Source organism: Geospiza fortis, unplaced genomic scaffold (assembly GCF_000277835.1).
Source record: "Geospiza fortis unplaced genomic scaffold, GeoFor_1.0 scaffold16, whole genome shotgun sequence".
Lineage (NCBI taxonomy): Eukaryota > Metazoa > Chordata > Aves > Passeriformes > Thraupidae > Geospiza > Geospiza fortis.
Window position 1 is genome coordinate 1,690,512 of NW_005054302.1, and position 21,119 is coordinate 1,711,630.

General features: G+C 38.8%; 1 protein-coding gene across 1 annotated transcript in view; it reads left to right on the plus strand.

Moving 5' to 3' along the window:
- ATP8A2 (ATPase phospholipid transporting 8A2) overlaps positions 1-21,119 on the plus strand; it is a 287,313-nt gene that overhangs the window by 159,130 nt on the left and 107,064 nt on the right. Inside the window, exon 27 of the mRNA XM_005417776.2 lies at positions 20,590-20,664. Coding sequence (XP_005417833.2) covers positions 20,590-20,664 — 75 coding nt within the window. The remainder of the gene's footprint in view (positions 1-20,589; positions 20,665-21,119) is intronic.

Consider the following 21,119-nt stretch of genomic DNA (forward strand, 5'->3'; position numbering starts at 1 on the left):
AGGAATGTTACCTAAAACCAGGACAGTGCTTCAAGGGATGCCAGACATGAGAGTTGCTGTTCTCTTCAAACTGACTGATACTGCTGAGAAAGCATTGTAGGGAAGGCATGAGAATGAAAGTGGAACATTTTAAAATATAGGTTAGGATTGGAAATCCTTACATATTTGGCTTTGGGGAATGTAAAAATTTACAAGTAAGCCTGGCAAACCTTCCTTTCTTGGACTTGGTGAAGAAAGCAGAGTGTGTGTTGGTGGTCTGTGAAGGGTCTCTGTGGGGTTCATAAAGCCCAGTTTGGTTGGGGGGGAGGGGAGGTGGCATTTGGATAGGCACAAAGCTCTCCCATTTAACTTTCCTCCCTTCCTGAGGAGAACAACTGTTGTGTTTTTAGCAATCAAGTCTTAACCTTGTTCACATTTTAAAAAGGATGACACACAGAATAGTGCAACTTTTAGCATGCTGATTTTGGCACCCAAATACACTGCTGGTATGTCCATTGTTTCTGATGACTGAGACTTATTCCTGCTTACTGTTAGGATAACCATGCTCACTGAGAACTACCCATGAGCATGGAAGTCTGTCTGCCCAAAAGCTTGATTTCAATTTTTTTATTCTTTAGTATGACTCTGTTCCCTATAGAGCAGACTGCCAGATCAGTAAATTATGCTCTCCTGAGAGCTCTCTTCTTGAGAAACTCAGCACAATTCCCTGGTCATTGCCTGACACTCTTCACATAGCTGACTTCATCATAACTGAGTGTTGGTGACTGGCTCTGGTTTCTTGGGTGGGTGTTTTGGTTGTGTTGACTGATTCTGTCTTCCTACTTGTTTTACTGATGTGTCAGTGGGGAATCGTGTCATGAGAAGTTTCAGGTGCTCCCTTTGCCCACACTGGTATCTTGAGATTCATTAGTAAATTTGTTATTGCTTTCCATGAAAATGCAAATCTGCACATTTTTATTACGGCTCCAAAGCAGCAATAAATGATATAAGTGCTGGGTGCAATAAACTCCACTTGGGGTTGTGAGCCCATGGTTAAGTTTCTCATTTGTGAGGAAAGTTGCTGCTGCATACATTTCTATAATACAAAGTCTAGCAGTACTCCTACATCTGCTGTCATGTTAAAAAATAATGAAGATAGATAAAACTTTAATTATCATATTTCTCCATTTGGAGATATAGCTGGAAGCCACTCTGGTGGGCGGCAAACGTCTGCTCTCTTCTGTTTGAACAGAGGCAGTTACTGTTTAATCCTAATAAATGGGGACAAACAGAACTTCACCTACCAGGCTTCATTTATTTCCCCCTCCCCCGCTGGCATCAGCCACATACTCCTGTAGTGAGTATGTATCTCATTTCAAAAAGCAGCTTTGGCAGTTGACTGCCTGCTTAACAGTATATGAAGAATGACATCCTACAAAATGGCTGTTGCGTTTCATTTAAATAGTTCCTGCTTCCATTGCAAATATTAAATTGTTCTGACCTTGTCTTGTGGAGTTTGGTACTGAGAGCAGTCTTTTGAGATAAACGCTGCAAAAATAAAATCTAAAAAGTCTTACTATCTCTTGTCAACACTTGCAGAGCTGGTGTAAATTTTGAGGGTTGTACACTTTCCCCACTGAGTGCCTGGCTCGTGCAGCAGTGTCCTCAAAATCATGAAGTACCTCAAGTTTTTGCCAGACTGTTCTAGGAAGTTCTGAAAAATAATTTGGGGTAATACCAGCACTGTTCAGGTGCTCACTGCTATATCCTCTGAGACTGATAGCAACTACATCAGAGAGTTGGAGGTTTAAAGCATTGTCATAGAAGTATATACGTTGTTCTGTCGTGGTCGTATGTTTTTTCCTTCCAAACCATAAAAGACTTCCTTCTGAATTGAATATGCATGTTTGTGTGTGCACCACCTGAAGGTGTCTTGCTTTACCAGCCATACAAATGTTTAATGTCTGCTGTAAAGCAGAAAGGTACCTTTATAAAAGTTGTCAGTCACAGCTGTTTCACTGTGCTGGGGAAGAGGAGCAGGAGAAAAAAAAAAAGAACAAGCAAGTTGTAGTTGTAGTAGTACCAAAATTTATACAGACTTACAAGTATCTCTTTGGTGCTTCAAACAGCTGGAAGTCCAGCACAATTCCATCTGAGAATTAATAGCTTAGCATATTCTATCAATGATTAGTGAATTTCAGCTCTTTCCTGAAAAGCTTTTTGAACTGAATCCCTTGGATGCACGTGCCTCTTTGTATCCTTGATGTATTTCTCAAAGAGGAGCTATTTCTATGTTTGCATTACTCTTGCTTAAACCTGCTCCCAAACTCTTTTGAAACCTCCATTGTATGTACAACAGGAGACTATAGTTGCAGTGTGTCAGACTTGGTAATTCACAGTATTCCTCATCTTTAAAAGAAATTAGTTGCTAATGAAAATTTAAATGGAATAGAGTGGAACAAGCTTATTGCAATTAATATTTTCAGTATTTCCATTTGTGGTGCTTATTGCCCAAAATCTGAAACAAGGATTATTTACTGAATTTTATTATATAAATAAAATCTTCTTAATTGTATCTGTAGCCTTAGGAAAATTAATCTGATGCAGCCAAATGAATTTTGAGTATGTGGTATGAGTATAAAATGTTCCTACTTGGTGTTGCTGAAAAGAAAGTTTAAAAATTCAGCCATCTCATTCTTTCCTTTTTTTCTAGAATTACCATTTTTGCAGCAACAAGTCATTTATGGTCACTTCCCTGTTGTACTGACACTTGCTTTACATAGTAATCTAAAGTTTAAGATAAATTACTGATATAAAGGTGAAGAAGAGCTTGAAGATACTGCATTTTGGTGTTTTCTAGGTAATGTGCATGTTTTTGAAATTATATTGATTTAATGTTGGAAGACAGTTTGTTTAAAGGCTGTCTTGTTGGTACACAGCAGAAAACTGACCCTTCACTACTGTTTGTTTTCTGTAGTCACATAAATTAGGAGGGAAATACCATACCTACTGTTTGGAGAAGAATTGGGGCAGTTTTGTACTTTTTTCAAATTTCTGTGCGCTGGTGACACATGATCTCTCAAGATATCTCATCTGTCTTTGTACCCTGTTTTTGGACATGTGCTTAAACCCAGTCTCTTTCATAAGGAGTACAAAAGCCTAATGCACCTGAATATAAAAGATCTTATTCCACAGTGTTTCAGTGCACTAAAGAATTTAATCAATGGTATCCAAAACTGTCAACTAGGGAATTCCTGAAGGATGACAGACTGTCATTAGGGTGACACAATATGTACTGTGTGTGCGTTTTTAGTAAGAATGAGTCTCTCTAGAACCCGGGGCAGGAGGTCTTAGGATATGCAGGAAACTTGAAGATACCATTCTAGCTAAATCTACAAGAAGGTAGTGGACCCTAGCAGGCTCATTGTCATGCCTGTGATAGTCTCTGTCATGTTAGCACTGGTCGGGATCAGGAGGATCTCTGAACTTCTGGAGGATGTTTTCTAGGGGCTCATGGCTTTTGTAATTATCACACAGGTTATGAATACAACTCAGAAGTGTAGCTTATGCATCATTACTGTTAGTGTACATGTCAGTCTTTCCTAGATGAAGCAAAGGGAGCCTTGTGCTGCAGCTGTTTGTTCTCTGAAGTTATTCCTGGTGGCCTACCACAGGTGATCTTATTTCTTCACAATATTTATGTGTTTTCTTGTCAAGGCTTCCCTGAAGCAATTTCACTTGTGTTGCTTTCTCTTTCTCTCAGAACTTGTTGCAAAGTTAAGTATTTACATGGTGTCTTGTATATTTTTTTCTGTAAAATATGAGCACTGAAAATGTCAAAGTGAGTCTTCATATTCCACTTTACTCTTCTGTTGCAATGTCACTGCAGAATTGAGAGGTTAGAGTGAAGTCCTAATTCTTTATCTGATTTAATCTGTTTGGACGTGAAGGCAGATTTCCAACTGCCAGCTGACTGGGGCAAACCCTTGCTTTAGCAGCCAATTCATAAACTCAGAATGGGGAAGATTAACACTCATGCTTAAAGAAAATAAAAGAAAATCAGAAAATCTGTATTTTCAGCTATTTGAAAAAATGAGAATGCAGTAAAATTATTCTTATGCTTATCAACAGCAATATAGCAAAAATATTTTATTAAATAGCTTGTAAATTATAGATATGTATGGTTCTCTTTTTCCTTAATGTATGATTTACGTCATGGCTTTCCAATAGAGATGTGTGGTGTGTCATACAATATATATACTGAAGTTTTGATTTGAACCTGAATAACATATATTAAGTTTGATCATGTGTGGGTATTAAAATGGTTTACAGTAAGTAGTAATCAGTCATAATAAATGACATATGTTGGTACCAAGTTGTAACTCTGCTCAGTGCCCACAGCATTGTTCTGATTTGAAGTAACCCATTGCCATTAAATTGAGCACAATGACACACTGGGCTAAATTTGATTGCCTGGCAGTTCACTGTTTAGTTTCATGGTACCACACAAGACCAGAGTACTGAAGTCTTCAAAAACATGAGGTGTCCAAAGTTTCAGCTCTTTATCTGTCAGAGATGGTGAGGTAAAGTGTAGAAGACCTTTAGAGAAAAGACTGAGAGGAAAAAACACCTTTAAATCACTCCAGGGAGAGCTTCAGAAGAGCAGAACCCAAACCAGTGCTTCTCTGTTTTCAAAGCAACATATGCAGGCATAGCTGCATGAGTCTCATTAAGTTTGTCTGAATCGTGCAGCTAAAGCCCCATGCAATGTTTTGAAAATGCAGGAAATAAAAATGGTCTTAAACCAGACATCTGGGCTTCTATCCAGTTTTCTGGTGATAACGTCTGAAGCATGCCATTAATAAAGCATCATCCATGGGCTAAATTATTCAACTATAGAACTCTTTCAGAAGGCTTATAAGTCGGCTTTACTTAAAAAACAAAGATAAAAAAAAGCCAAAAGCTTCTGTTCACACTTCACTCTCAGGAGCAACCACTGCTAAGCACAAGGCCCTTTTCCTTTTTAAGTATTTTAACATTTTTTCCCCTTATACTTTTCAAATTTTTTTTTATTTTTTCTCAAAAATTCTCACAGGGTACCCATCTGAATGTTCAGATCCTAATTTTTGTAGAATAGAGGAAGTGCTTTCTCTTTGCTGGTTCCTTTATCTCAGGTGAATTTCTATAGAGTGAAGGTGCCAGGATTGGAAAAAACCACACCTTTTCCAAAGTGTAAACCCTGCTGTTTCCCTGTCTTTTGTATTTTGATGCTGACAGGAAGGTAGTGATCTTAGTAACACTTTTTAGAACCTTCAAACTTTAATATTAAAAAATGTTGTTAATAGTGGGGAAGGTCATCTAATTAACTACTTCTATAGACAAAGGTCTTCGTGAGCAAGGTTTGGTTTTGCCTTCAAATGCCAACAAGTAAGTTGTGTGTAGCTAAGAGGTTACTTTAAGATTTCCATAAATATAAGTAACTTGATCATATTACTGTACTGTAGTGTCAACTATGGTAAGTGTTATCAGTTTATCAGAGGTTTTGTTTTGTCTTAATTCTGGTGTAAGGTGTGGAAGGATTTCCTGAAAATGTAGTTGTGAAAAGATGAGTTACTTGCTTTGCTGTGATACAACTGTCTTTGGTGGCTTTTTGGAACACTGGAATCTTTATCATTTGCTTGTAGCCTCTCTGTCATGTTGATGGTAAAGCATGCAGAGCAGGCTACATAAAGTATGTCTGTAATGGCTATGGCAAGTAGGAGACCTCTCAGTTGTGAGAAATAGTTTGCAGTATGCTTTTGTGATGTACTTTTGTGTGTTGGTTTGGGGTTTTTTTAATTGGCCAAGGTATAAATTGCTTTGCAGCAATGGATTTACTTCACAGTATATGGTTCGGCTTTATAAACATTGAAAGTGTTGGTTGTAATTCAAAATAATCTAGTGCTGTGTTGAGAAGAATAAAAGTGCTGTATTAGAAAAAACTTTGAAAAGTTTTAAAATGTCCATACAAATTAAAAAGAACTTTTCTGAGGTTTGTGTGTTACATCTTATACGAGAGACCTTAACACTGAGTGCAGTTAAAACCAATAACTACCATAACTATCAATATTCTCTTTCCTCTTTTGTTGTTCTTTGGGAGAAATCTGAACAGCAGTTTTGAGACAGTATCTTGTTTTAAATTTGATTTAAGCTGCAGGTTTATCCAAGAGAGTGAATGTGAGTTGATGTCACATGTGCCATACTGTGAACTTGCCATATCAAATGAATGCTCTTTAGTTGCTGAACAGGTGCTTTTTTCTTCATTTTTATAATCATGGGATACTCAGAGTTGCCAGTACTCAAAAGGAGTCATATAAACTGATTTTTTCAGAGAAGCACCGTGTTCTATGAAAAATTGCCCAGTAGTAGACCTGACAGTTCCTCACTTCTGGCTGCATCCTCCCTCACATCTCTGGTTACATCTCTGAGAGTGAAGAGGAAAGCTTTTATGAGCGTCTGTAGAATCCAGGTATGTGTTTTCTTGCTGGTGGTCTGTTTCTTGGTATCTGAACTTGAAGTCTGGAAACATGTAAAATGACTGTACTTCTGGGGGCAGCCCCGAACTTTTGACTGTGAGTTTTAGGTGGGTTCAAAACACTGGGCTCAAGTGCAAGCCTTTACATGAAGCAGAAGGTAGTGCAGCAGTTGACAGTGCTGTGGTTTATTACTACCTGGCTAGGAAGGGAAAGGAACCTTAAACAGGACACCAGTGAGTCAAATTTGAGGGATTGCCTCTCCACAAATTTCAACATGCCAAAAAGCTGATTAATTGACAATATCAAATACTTTAGTATAACAAAAGATTTTTGTCAACTCTACCTAGAAAATAGGGCTGGTAACCAATATATATTAAATAGAGTGGTATCCCAGATCTTTTGGGGCCAGGATGGGGGAAAAATATTTTTGCTAAACAATGGTGCTAAGAGGTAAGAGAAGTAGTCTTTTAATCTAAACATAAGAAAGATTAGCTAGAGGCAAAAGCATTTAAGGTATGAAATGTTTTTCACTGCATACGGCCCACAGGTAGTGTGAGAACTGTCACCCTCAACATATGTAGGCCTTTAAATCGTGTTGGTAGGCTTAGTACCCTCAAATATCCTCTTATCTTGCAGTATATCCACAACACGAGACCTCACTAATGCTATAAACACAAACCTCATTCTTTACAGCCCTTTCAAGTTTTGTATAAAAACTCCACACAGTTGGCCTACTCAGCACAAGCACAAAGGGCCACAAGACAGTCAACCTACTATTCCTCCAGGTGCTGACACTGGGCAGTGTGGACAGAAGCCTGTTGGTGTCTGTGAGACTGGTGGTCAGCTCTCTGGAAGAACTGAAAAACACAGCATAGCTATTGCTTCCTCAAAAGACACCAGAGACCCACCTAGAATTGAACAAAGCAAGCCAGCCTTGTATTGCATAGGGCTCTCCCAGCCTTCAGTCTCTCAGGAGCATTTTCTCAGAAAGAGTCATTTCAACTCTAAATAAGAGTATCACAACAGACTTGATGTTTGATTTAAGATTGTCTTCCATACTGCAGTACAAGAAACAATTCAGTTTTAAATGCAGGTTTTAAATCTGTGGAACAAACTATCTGGGCTATCATTTCAGTTTAAATCAGGCTTAGAGCATTCACAGAACATTTGGAACTAATTTAAGTGGATTCACAATCACATTGCAGTTAAACCACTGTAACTTCCTTGTGTAGACAAGCCCGTATGGCAGGCAAGGGAACATTTGTTTATAGTTTGGATGACTATATGAGGGGAAAGAGGATGTCAGAAATAGCCTTCACTTCACTGTTTGGGGATTTTAGCTCTGAAAGTTGAAAGCTGGGGGGAAAAGCTTATTATACTTGCACTGCTCAAATATTAGAAGAAGCTTTAAACCGCTTTACATTGGGTACTGTCTCAGTCACTCAATTTTAACAATAGAGAATGTACCACTTCATGCAACCACATCCAACCGCTTGTGGAGAAATACACCAGAATTTACATTTCAGACTCTCTTCCCTTAGTAAACTATGTGTTTTTCAGGTAAATTATAAATACAATTAGTGTTTTTAACCGAAAACTTTTCTTTTCATCTTGCTTAATCCCCAGAAATAGTAACCAATCCATTTTCACTGCTGTAATGTTAGGTCTTCAGATCATTTGAAGATGGCAAGTGGTTACCTGCATTAGTGATCTTGTCATTCAGAAGTTGCCATTCAAAGTTGAGGTTTTATTCCCCTGAAAATAACTCACTAAGGAAAAGCCCCAGCCTTAGAGCCACTGTGTGTATGACACTGCTAATTCCTGGGCTGCATGAGGCTGGAAGACCTTTGCAAGGTGCTGACATACAGTTTGGCCCTTGGTGCCTTCCATCATTCCTAGGGAGTTATCCTCTGTCTTGTTTGTCTTACTAGTATCAGGTTCTAGCATGAACACATGTTCCTTTTATTCAGATACAACACTGTCCTAATTGAATAGTACTAAATATTTTCTTCTCGAGGGAAAGAGGATTTGACAGGTTAGGAAATATTTCCTAATGTAAAGGCTAGAGCAGCTTGGGTTTAATCATTTAAATTACCTCACAGTCAACATGCCCTGTTTAGGGTCAAAATATTTTTTATGCTTCTGAAACAGAGCAAAAGTTATTTCAACTTCCAGCTGAAAAACCCCCTGCCCCCAGAAGTACAATGCAATCGTTTTACATGTTTCAAGACTTCAAGTTCAGATACCAAGAAACAGACCACCAGCAAGAAAACATATACTTGGATTCTCTAGAAGCTCATACAAGCTTTTCCTTTCTGTCCACTGTTAGAGATGCAACCAGAGATGTAAGGGAGGATGCAACCAGAAGTGAGGAATTGCCAGGTCTACTTTTGGGCAATTTTTCATAGCACACGGTGCTGAAGAAATGAGTTTATATGACTCCTTTTGAGCACCAAGAACTCTGAGTATCCCGTGATTATAAAAATGAAGAACAAAGCACCTGTTCAGCAACTAAAGAGCATTCATTTGATATGGCAATTCACAGTATGGCACATGTGACATCAACTCACATTCATTCTCTTGGATAAACCTGCAGCTTTAGTATTTAAAACAAGATACTATTGCAGGACGTTTACAGGGGCTTAAGAGGAAACAAGAAAATAAAAAAGGAATAGAACTGTGAAGGTTACTGCATAGGCAAGGCACAGGAGACTTGGGAAATCCACAGAGCTGGATATTTGCAGATACCTGAGTACAGGAGACTGTGTGATTCATACTCTTTCCTAGGGCTTGGAGTGCGTGCATGTGCTTTTAAAAAAAGCTCAGCTCAGGATCAACTCATTTGTTTGAATGGCTATGACTTGTTGCTCTTATGCCAAGTTAGCATTTGCAGTTCTTGTGGAACTGAGATGCTCCTTCAGGGAGCTGAGCCCTTTCCCCTGTCACCAAGATCTTAGGAACGCTGATAGATGGTTCCAAGGAGAAAAGATTCTGTGTTGTGTGTGACATAAACAGAAGTTTCCCCATCCAGCTGATTACTCCTATTATCTGGTTACCTTCAGTTTGCGTTAAGTGCTGTGAGGGTGTTATTGTTGTTGGGGATCCTTTGGGGTTTTTTTAGAGGTCTTATTGTGTCTCCACTCAGGTATTGAATGGCTACATTCTGCACTTTGGAGAGCTGCTTTTCTAGAGATGTATTCTGCCCCTACCTAGAGTGAAGGGAGAAGGCAAGCAGCGGGTAACCATAACTATGATTTAGTTGGACAAGTTTTTGCATGATACATGGTTTCCATACAGAAGAATGTCTTCTGGAGCCTCTGCTGTGTTCTGAAGAATTCACTGTCCCAAGAATTCATTAAGAGGGAATAAATATACATCTCCCTTGCATTTAATTCTTCTGGCTTGGAAATTAAACACATCTGTTTATTCCTTCTTGTACTCCTCAGGTGCTTTTATGCACCTGACTCTAGTTCTGAAGTGCAGCTGCTGTTGGAGCAGTAGGAGGGATGTGTACTGCTGCTAGACCATGGGAATCATGGTATGGGTGCTTCCTGTACACATGTCCCTGCCTCCCATTTTCTGCAGTATTAGAAGCTAGCAGCACTTGTTTTCTTTATGCTAGTTAGCTTGTGGAAATTCTACTTGGATTATAAATTCATTTGGTGTCCGAAATAGCTTTGGGGTCTTGTACAAATAGTGTTTTATGGTTTATATGTATTTGCTAATTTTTAAGTAAGCTTGTAGCTAGTCTTACATCATATTTCTTTTTTGTGTTGTATAAAAGATGACAAATGCATCTTCATTCTCAGAGTTGCTCCTTAGAGCATTGCCAGAGTTCAAACCTCATTTATGGACTTCATTCCTATGAGTCTCAGATTTTCATTGTGTGTAATCTTCCTGGCGTTTTGAGGAACTTGTTAAAAAGAGAAAGCAGATGTATATCCCTGGCCCATGTTTGGGGGCAGTTTGGTGATCATTTGTCTTGAAGAGTTCACCCAGCAAGAAGGTGATGGTGCAAGTTAATTCTCTCTGGTTAAAAATCTGCAAAATACTGTGAAACTAAGAACTGGTTTGTAGCAAACATCACCAGTCTGCCATAGTCTCTCCTGTATTACCCAGCCTTTGAAGGAGAGACATTTATAAAAAGAAGTAGTCATTTCTGCGTGCTTGATGTCATGAGTGAATGTGCAATGCCTTCCTAAAGCCATGTCATAAAATCTTAGACTGAATTTGGGAATCACGTGAATGCTTTGCTCCTGTGTTTGAGCTTATAGGTTTTTCTTCTCTAAAGTATTTTTGCCAGCAAAGAAAAGCTTTGGTTTTCTTTGTACACAGCTCTATCAGAAGATACAGCAAATGCTTTAAAGACACCCCAAGAATTTCTTTGTACATAGTGCAGGGAAAGCAAGCTAGCCACTTTCTTGAAGAAGTTCAAAAATTATTTCTGTAGTGAGAAGTACATCACTAGGTAATTTACTAGTGAAGTGATTGCATGTGTTTACAATGTGCTGTGTATTTTGGCAAAAGATGTTTAGGACCCAATTCTTTTAGCTTTTGCCAGCACATAAAGCAATAAATGTAGACTTAAGTTACCAATATTGTATGTATTTTCTACATGAGAGGAGACACAAGGAGACCAGGGGACAGATTTTTTGTTGTACTAGTTTTGAAGTTTAAGGGAAGGGGTAGTAATGTTTAAAAGCAGCTGTGTACAAAACAAAATGCTAGGTCCTGTCTATTATTAGATTGTCCCATTGACATCCAAGAAAATTGATGTATTAATAAAAATCGAACAAATGCAATGAAAGTACTGGGAAGCTTTTCAGATTGCATCGTGTGTCATGGTGGTTTTGGGTTAGAATATTGTCTCTGTGCTGAAATTCTAATAGGGTTGTGGGTAATGAGAAACATGGCCTGCTCCTGGGATTACCCTGTAAAGGTTTTACTCTTGTCAGTATGACAGAAGATGAGCTACAATTTCTATAGTGGTCTGGCTTTTCTGTTGCTAATTTTGCTATTTTCCTTGGGTTCCAAGCTGTCAGAAAACTTCATATAAACTTCCTGGATAAAAGTAGCTTAATTCAAGGTCTTACAGAGACTGAATTTTATTTCATAGGGAGGAAGGGGGGAAAAACAGACTTGCAAGGGAAACCTGGCCCTTCACATAGCCATAACAGAGAATCCTAGGGGGACTGCAGTCCCAGACCTAAAATGACCTTGCTACAGAACTGCTCCTATTACATTTAATTCAGCAGCTCTGCAGAAGGATTCCTTTATGTGATGACAAGAAAAGCAAAGTCTGTGAACCTGCGTTTATAACTGTAACATAAGGGACTTCTGCAAATAAAAGTAAGAAGGGAAAGAATTGAAGTGAAATGTCCTATAAAATAGGAGCTGAATAATAACAGTCAGGGTCTTGGTCACTCTTAGTTTTATTCAGTCAGTACAGATTGCATCTCTTCCTTGGAAATTTTAAAATAATTTTGGTTACCTAACACATTGCATAGGTTCATATCCAGGAAATAAGAATGCACAACTCTATTTTAACTACAATACATGAATATTAATTTCCTTATTACTTTTTATCCTGTTGCTCATTGTGTCATATGCAGGTATAAATGAATGCATTTGTGTGTGGGTTGGTAACTCTATTAAGCTACATATAGGTTAAATGGAAACTGACAGCTACACAATGCTATGAAAGAAACTAAGAGCAAAAGTAGTACCATTTTCTTAATGAATTATACCATTCTATGCATTTCTTTCTCTAATTCAACACCTGTCCTGCTCCATCCTGATACCCTTTACCCCTAAGGGGGTAATGCTTCTACATTCATAAAAATCTTTGCTACATTTCCACTCTCCCCTTCCCAAATACACAGAATGTTTGATAGTGGGGGCATGAGCTGCATTTTCTGCGCTTATTTCTAGAGCTAGATCATTGTCATAGCTCCTGGCCTCAGTCTTTTTTTGCTCTGGGATGAGTGGTGTGGAAATATTTGTTGCTACATTCTGTGGTGGATGTGTTTTATTCAGGTTGCAGTGAGCCCTAGTGCACATCCCAGGTGTGAAGAGCCTTGGTGTGTTCAGCCTCACTTTTGACTCATGGCATTATCAGGTTTCACTCACCGAGTGCTATGTGTTTTGTTGGCTTTCTTTCTGCTTCTACTTCTGGTGCCAGACTGGTTGATGGTTTTTGTAGCTGTTTCTGTGCTTTCTTTTCATTAACCTTACTTGGGTTATAGTTTTAGCGTGTTTTCTTCCACAATTCCCTAATCTTCTATTTCCAATACTGCTTTTCTTGCTATTGGACATGTATTTTCTTGGTAGACTCCAAGTGCTTAGCAGAATTTCAGCTGGATAAGTTACCTGAAACTGTTGATGTTTTCTCACCTATCAATGTAAATAGTTAATTTTTTTTCTTTCATTTGTTTATTTTAGGACTAAAGAACAAATTAGGAATAACAAATCCAAAGCAATTCTGTTATGTTATCAGTGGTTAAAGATACTGCATAGCTTCAGAAAAGCCAGCAGATCATTTAAAACCATATAGTAGCATGTCCTTATCTTGTGTATGTGATATGGGTCAATTACACAGTTGTGAAACTTGTATCAAGACCAGTCTGTCATGATTATGTGCTGAGGAGATACCATAAGCTATTAATAGTCATATTGTACTTCTCAGTTCCACAGTGATGTGCTGATACTCAAGGGCAGTTAAAGAAGTTGATTAGGTAAGAGGCAAAAAAACCACCAAATAAGCCCCACCAAAGACATGTTAACGTGCCTGATTTGACTCCAACCCTGTATTTACTGCTGCTGTATGCATAAGGATGATGTCCATGTCAGTGGAGACCTGTCTTCACAGTTGTTTGCTTTGTAGAGGAAGGCTGATGGCACTGGGAGTCCATAGCACGAGTTTCCATTGCTCGGCAGCAGACGGTGTGGCCTGGCGCAATGTTCCCAGCTTGCCAACCAAGTAGCTGAGCCCTCCTCACTCCCCAGGCTGGGAATGGGAGGAGGATGTGGACAACAAGCTGCTGCCTTGTTTCCTCTCAACCTGACTTCCAGCCAGAGCAGGACACCCTGGTTGCTTTGTAGGGTAATGATGGCAATTCCCAGCATCATCAGTCCTGGCATCTTTGCTCTGTGGGTTTAGACCCCTTTGGCCATGCAGATAGACTGAAACACTGCATCGTGGTAGGGTTTGGCTGAACCATGCTGGGTATTAATTTTTTTTGACAAGTCACTGTGTGAGTCCTGTGACTTCAAGGGTGTCCCATATATGTGTACGAAAATCCTATTGTAGCAGTGTCAGCTTTCTTCAGAAAAATTAAGGAAGGATGAAGAATAACCTCAGAATGGAGCTGTCTATATTTGTAAAAGGGAAATGTTCTGAAGAATTGCTAAGTTTAACCACATCTTTTGACAAGTACGTCTGCCCTTGGCAGGGCAGGCCATTTCTAATCACATTATCATAGGCGTGCTTCTGCAGCAATTAGTGTGCTAGACAAATATTAAGTCCCTGGAATACTTCACACCAAGAGAGGTAGAGAAATAGCCTGCCTTTTCTCTATGTGATTTCATAAGGTCTTAAAATGAAATTGCATTACAGCTCTGAACAATGTGCTCTAATGGGCTACGCCTTCATTTTACCAGTGATGTAAACATGGATAGGATAATTTAGCACGCTGATCAGATGTTCATGTAACTCCAGGAACAAAAAGAAAAGTAAACCACTGCCTATCAAAAGGCATTGGTAGGGCCTGCTATGTTTTATCATGTTTTTAAATACATTTATTAGGGTATTTGGGGCCAAATGTTACTGGAAGAGGCAATCCTTTTCGTTCTTAGTGGTAAGGTCTTTTGATATATGCTGCATTGTCATCTGCAGGTGTGATACCACAGTGCTCAAAACTCCTGGGATAAGCAGCATAACTGTTCTCTAGTGGGAACCACTGAGGAAAAAACTCAGATCTTTGCTAGTTCTTACTTTATTTTCAAGTCTTCATAATTATTTTGAGGACTGAAATGGAAAGAATTGTGAGTCCAAGTGTGGGGTGAGGCTCCTCTTGTCTTCTCCCGCTTCCATTCTGTGCCTGCCTCTCCTATTGAAGGTTACTTGTGCTTTGCAGGAAGGATGTTAGCAGCTGATCAGTTAGGGAAGAGGAGCACAAAAACTGTTTTTATAAGGAAGGAGTAAAATCTTCTGCATATGCCTCTTCTGTAAACAGTGAAAAATGAAGCTGATAAAATCTGTCCTCTTTAGTATGCTGAAATATAAACTGTATGAAGTCAGGAATAGAAAAAATAGAATAGGAGAAATAATAGATGTTCAGGCTTATTTAATAAACTTGTGTTTAAAGCCAGGAAATCTCTATTGTAGTGGTTGCTCTAGTATCTATCTGACAAAGCATTGCAGTCAATGCATAGGGTGTTTTTAATGAGACAAAAGCAGCATGAAACTTTGAAAATAATTGTTCAGACTGGAGATGATTTTTAACCTTGAATAGGCACTTGTTTAGAGTGCACAGGCCTAGAGCAAATTCTTTTCAGTTGTAAAATATCGATCTGTTTTCAGCAAAGAATTATTAAACACTAGGGGGAATAAAAGGAGCAAGGGAAATATTCCTCAGCAAATGAAGTGAGTCTCAGACAGCCATGCCTACCCTGTCAAATCTTATTACTAACACACTTTGCCTACATTATAAAATTGGTGCTGTACATTCTCTAATGAAGGGATTATTTTAAGGCTGTGAGCATTTGGATAGGAATAAGAGGCTGGTGTTGAGAGAGGCATCTGTAATGAGAGATCTTAAATCAGGATACATTATTAATGAGCTGCATGGGAGACACACAAACCTGCTTTATTGGGCAAACTGTAAATGAGCCTATTTGGTAAGAACATGCAAAATGTGTGTGTGCTGAGAGAGGGTATTTTGAGAATTTAACTAATTTCTGAATAGTAAAGGCATCCAGTCTGGCTATATAATTGGTGCCTGTGGCAATTGTTGGTACCCTGACTACATTAGCTTTCTGTGCCCTTTAGCAGAATTGGAAAAACATTTCTAGTACTCGTTAAGCTGTCTATTATCAAGCCTTCATAAATATACACATTTAGAATAGAGATGATTTGCTATCCCAGTGCCTTAGAGCGCTTAAATAAATTAGTTCCTACTATTTCAGGCATTAATTTTGCAGTAATTATGCATGAAGCAATAATGCAATTAAAATTGCCTTCCAACTTGCTCGAGTGGGAATACTTTTTGAAAATAATACTTGATCTTTTCTCAAAATACACTCTAGAGCAGGTGGATGTGCTGTGTAGCTCAAAACAGCAGCGTGGGACTGTTCTACCTTGAGATCCTCGGTTTGCCTGCAGCTGAAGTCAATATTAACCAAGTATTACCATCTGTTGGCTTTTGCTGACCTCTGGTTTATTCCCTTCTCTCCTTTCTCTAGTGGCAAAGTGCCCACATCACAGCTGGCATCAAGTGCTTCAGCAGTGGGGCTTCTTATTTAAAGAATGCAACCCCACTTCAAGGCAGGAAACATGGGCTAGCTTTCAGTTTGCAATGTTCCAGTTTCTTTTTGCATGGTACCTACTGGTTTCACATCTTTGCAGTATCTGCTATAATAAAGCACAGCAATGTATCAGCCCAGATTTCAGCCTTAGGTCTGAATCTCTACATTTAAATTGAACCTCTTGTTTCTGGGGAGAAAAGTATATATTTTGTAGCTGAGTTACAAATAAGCTTTTCCAGCTTTTTGGCAGCTAGGTAATAGTTAAAGTGAAAAGATTTCTTTTTTCCAGCCAGAAAAGAGGTTTAATAACTGTGGGTCCATTTGTTCATAGCAGTACTGGAGCTGAGCCCTACAAACCCCTGGAGCTTGGCAAGCCAGGCAGACTTGGCAAGGTTTCCTACCAGCTTACCGAGTCTGAGTCAAGCATGGCTTGTTGCAACTTCAAATATATTTAGTACATTTTGTTAACATGAACATTAAGGTGGAGAGTTTGGGGGTTTTTTTTCCTTTGCTTACCTTAAGGTACATTATGCTGTCTCTACAAGCAGCTGGTCCTTAAATCATCCATAGCAGTTTATGGCTTGTGTTAAATTCAAAATAAATGTGTATTTTATGCAGAGTATCTGATTTACTCTTGACATGAAGATATTGAGGAAGTATGAGACAGTATCCCACAGTCTTTCTGTCAGTCAGCCTTTGGTAGTGTGAATCTGTGGAAAAAACAAGCAGAGCTGTTACTTTCCAGTGCATTGTGACAGCATTAACTTTCCCCCTCTGATTGGAGCCTGTGGTGCATGAAGACTTGTAAGTGTTGGAAATGCTCTCACTTCTAATTTTTACCTGTGTGGATACTGCTGAAAGAAAAAGAGTTCAAATTGGACTTTTGGATTGGCCGGACACTGAACTTTTAGTTAGTTTTTGCCTATCCAAATTATATCAGCCTTTGAAATAGGGGCAAAATTTTTCTGTAGAAAAAAATTCTTTCAATGTTAAAAGATGCTGCAGAGGACTCAAAATAGTAACAGCTAAATACCTATTTATTGCAGTCAGACATCTCAGTATTCTCCTGTATTGATTCATTCATCTCAATGTGGTGTTAGCAGGGTCTTTAGCGGATTCTGCACCATGCAGTTGTGGCAGGGCTGTACATCGTGAGTAGAAGGAGTTGGTCTGTTGAGTGGATGTTTCTCACTTGTGCTTTGACAGCCTGTCTGCTGCTCTGTAAGGCATCCTAACAGCTCTGCTCTTCTCAGGTTTTATGTGATTCTGTTATCATTATTGCTAATGTTTTTGTTGGGAAATGTGAATCTAAGAATCCAAGATGTTAAATTTGCCTGGTTTAGGGCTTTTCTTCTAGCCATGGGCTAGCTACAGACATTCTGGCTGCTTTTTTTTACCCTCTTGATGGATAATCAGCTATATATGTTGCTGGAGGACTGGTTGTGGGAAGCTATGGTTTCAGAAAGCAGTTATTTCCTAAGCAGCACGAGCCAATGTTATAAAAGGCCTCATCATTTGCTACCAAACCTTTGAAGTTTGCTTTGCCCAGTGGGATCTAGAAAACTGAGCAGAGCACAGTCAAGTTGCCAACTAAGCCAGACAGGCTTCTGATTTGTGAGCTATTTATTGTTTCTAGAATTGCTGCCCTCATTCATTGTTGCAATTAATTGCAAAAAGCCTGGAGATGATAAATGCCTAGATCATTATTGCTACATATCTGGGAGCATGCTATTTTAGAGCTCAGATTCTTCCTAGAATAAACCCTTGAGTTCCTAACTTGAGCACCCCAAATAAATTGTGGTTTCTTTTTGGGACCTGAGGCTTTGTACCAAAGAGGTTTCATATGTTTCTTTTGAAGAGCTGATGTGTAGAAGTGGCTGGAACACTGCAAGGGTGCGAGTGTGACTGACCAGTGTGCTGCTTTGGGCCATTAACTGTGTCCTTAGAGTGAGATTTAGGGCGTATTCCTTCAAGGTACCAATGCAATAGAACTGATGATAAAAAGTTGGGATGTAGAGTGTGTGTCTTCTGTCCGTTTTCTGGACAGAGCTGGTGAGGTGAATCCTTAAAGGCTCTTTTAATTGAATGCATGTTTGGCAATGGGAAAGAAAGAGGCACTTTTTTTAGGAAACCCAGGTAATATTTTGCAGTTTATACCAGGCTGGTGCACTTCAGCTAAGTGGCAGAGGAATTAAGCTGTTGGCCCTTAAGAAAATTTACAAGGGCACTTTGTAAACTACAAGCTGCAAGAGGGGCAGCAGGTATTGAAAAGTGCAAAGTTCGGAGTAACATAGTGAGAAATAAATAGAAACTCACTACTCGAAAGAGCAGCTGACGGTTTAAAAAATTACAGGAAGTAATTTTAAACTGATGACCAACTGTGCAAAGCATAGCTATAAACAGATGAGTTGGAATCGGTGTCATTGTTTCTTACTTGAACAATGAGAGTTCATTAGAACAGATGATTAATTTCAAACAAGAATGGTGATATAATAGCTGTAAGAATTAGAGAAATGAGAGCTCAACTAACCTGGTCTCTGGTTGTGAACAGTGGTAGTTCTCTGGCAGACTCATCTGGTCTCCAGCTTTCCTTCTGTGATTTTTTTTTTCAAATTGCCTTTTGCATCAACAGCATCATCTGGGAGACATTTCCATAGGCCAGCCATATATTGTGTGAAAAGGTTTCACTTTCTCCTTTTGGGTAGCATGTGAATTTCATGTCTTGCAGCAGTTCCTATTTGAACAGCTATTTGTTATTCTTTCCAACCTTGTAAATACTTTAATATTGCATGAAGTTGCCTCTGTCTCATGTTAGAGTCCTGGTCTGTTTAGATATTGTATCTATGAAAACACTGGTAGATCTTGATGCAGTCCATTTTCTCCTTTTTTGTGTGTGTTTTTTGTTTGTTTGTTTGTTTGCTTGCTTGTTTGGGTTTTTGGTTGGTTGGTTTTTTTGTTGTTGTTTGGGGGGGGGTTGTGGGGTTTTCTTGTGGTTTTTTGTTGGGTTTTTTTTGTTTGGTTGGTTTTTTGTTGTTTGTTTGTTTTTGTTTGTTTGAATGGTTTTTGTGGTTTTTTTTGTTTGCTTGTTTGTTTTTTGAGTGGGGTTTTTTTTTGGTTGGTTTTTTTTTCCCCCCGATTATTGTGTATTCATTTTGGGTGGGAGTAGGGAGAGATCAGATGATGTACAGCTAACTGCTTATCTGAGATGTTCTGCTAGGCCACTAATACTGCACAAGTGAGCCAGAGAATAAATGCTGCTAGTAGGAGAGTGCTGCCCAGTGAGTGACACAATGGTGTCAGAAAAGATACCTGGCACCAAGAGAGCTACAGGCTCTCAGGGAGCAGGAAGGCAATGGGCACGGTTAGCACTTGACTGATCTGCAGTACATAGTGCATCCAGTGCATCGTGCACTTGTGAAGTAAATGCAACACAAAAGATGTTGAAGCAGGGTGGTTAGAAGGAGCGCTCTCCCACACAATATTGAAATAATTTTGAACAAAGTAATATGGTATACTGTGGATTTTGAAAGGGACTGTTGCCAGAAATTCTCAGAAATCTTTTGTTATCTAATAAGAGTAATGATTTCACATGCAAGCTGTTTCAGGATGCCCTTAAACTGCTCTTGTTCTTCCAGTTTCCAGTTTACTTGGAAAATGATAATTCTTTCTCTTCTTTCCTATGTTGTTTCCCTAAGCTTCTGTCAATGTCCACTAAGAAACTTTGTTCTAACCCAGTACCGCAGTTTGTGCTTCAAAAAGGTGCTTAAGCAAGATTAATAGGTTCAAAGAAGCTGCATCCGGGAAAATGCTGAAAAGAGTTTACCTTTGCACTGAAACTTAAAGCTGTTTCCTGGGATTGTGTCATTACAGAATCCCCTCAGTTGGAAAACAACTTGAAGTCCATCTAGTCCAATCTTCTGTTTAAAGCAGGGTGAACATTAAATGCAAACTAGGTTGCTCAGGGCTTGCCCAGTTGCATTTGCAGACTTGTTAAAGGATGAAGACTCTGCAGCCTGTTTTGCAACCTCTTCCAATTTTAATTATTAAATAGGTGGTTTAATAAATAATAATGTTTGCATCATTTAAACAATAAAATTACAATATAATCACGATCATGTAACTGACAAGTAGATATCATTGTAATTCTGGGACTGTAAAAATCAACACAAGTTAAGCAGAACATCCATCAAAACAGTTGTCTTGAAAATTCTTCTGGTCTTTAGCAAACATGATGGAAATGAGGCTGGCTTCTGGCTGCAAGCATACTACTTTGCCAGCGATAAGGATTTTGTAATAGTTTGATGCCATCTATATTTTTAGTGCAATGATGTAAATACAGCTAATTGCTCTATAGCCTGAGTATTTTATTTTAAACAAGGAGTACTTGGCCAGTATTTAAAATGTAAGACTTGAAAATAACTGCCTGGCACTGCTGATAATTATTTTTAGAGCATGACAAGCATCTGTCTCCAGATGGTGGTCTGTATTCCACATCCTTCTCCTCTACTGTAAATGGAAGCATGGACTGCAGGAGTAATCTAAAGCTTCTTGTAACTTGTCTCTTTTTCAGCTTTGGTTTGCTTTTGTTAATGGATTTTCCGGGCAGATCTTATTTGAGCGATGGTGCATTGGTCTGTATAACGTGGTAAGTGCTGCATGTTTTGACTTGATAGTGCTTGGGACTACTGTATTATTGTGTTGTGTCCCATTTCTCACAGGTAACTGTCCTAGATGTATGTCAGGAAAGGTGAGTCCGTTTGTAAAAGCCGCTTTGAATCCATTCTGAGGTAGGGGAAATAAAATTTTAAAATTACACTTTTATTGCAAAATGAAAATCGGGGAGAACACCTTGAAAATAAATGTTTAACCTAATATAACCTGCATAAAACTCTGCACATTTTAGATAGAATTTAATTTCCTCTTTGAAAGCATTGTCAGTGTTTTGTACTGAATATTTTGGTGACAGATCATGCTCAAAATACTCCTAATCTATGACTTTTGATTAATTTTTTTTCCTTCAGACCCTGTAGAGTTAGATGCTGAGAGGAGTTACTTTGGGTTGACTTGTGCTCCCTTAGGTACAGAAAGAGAAGCTGCACC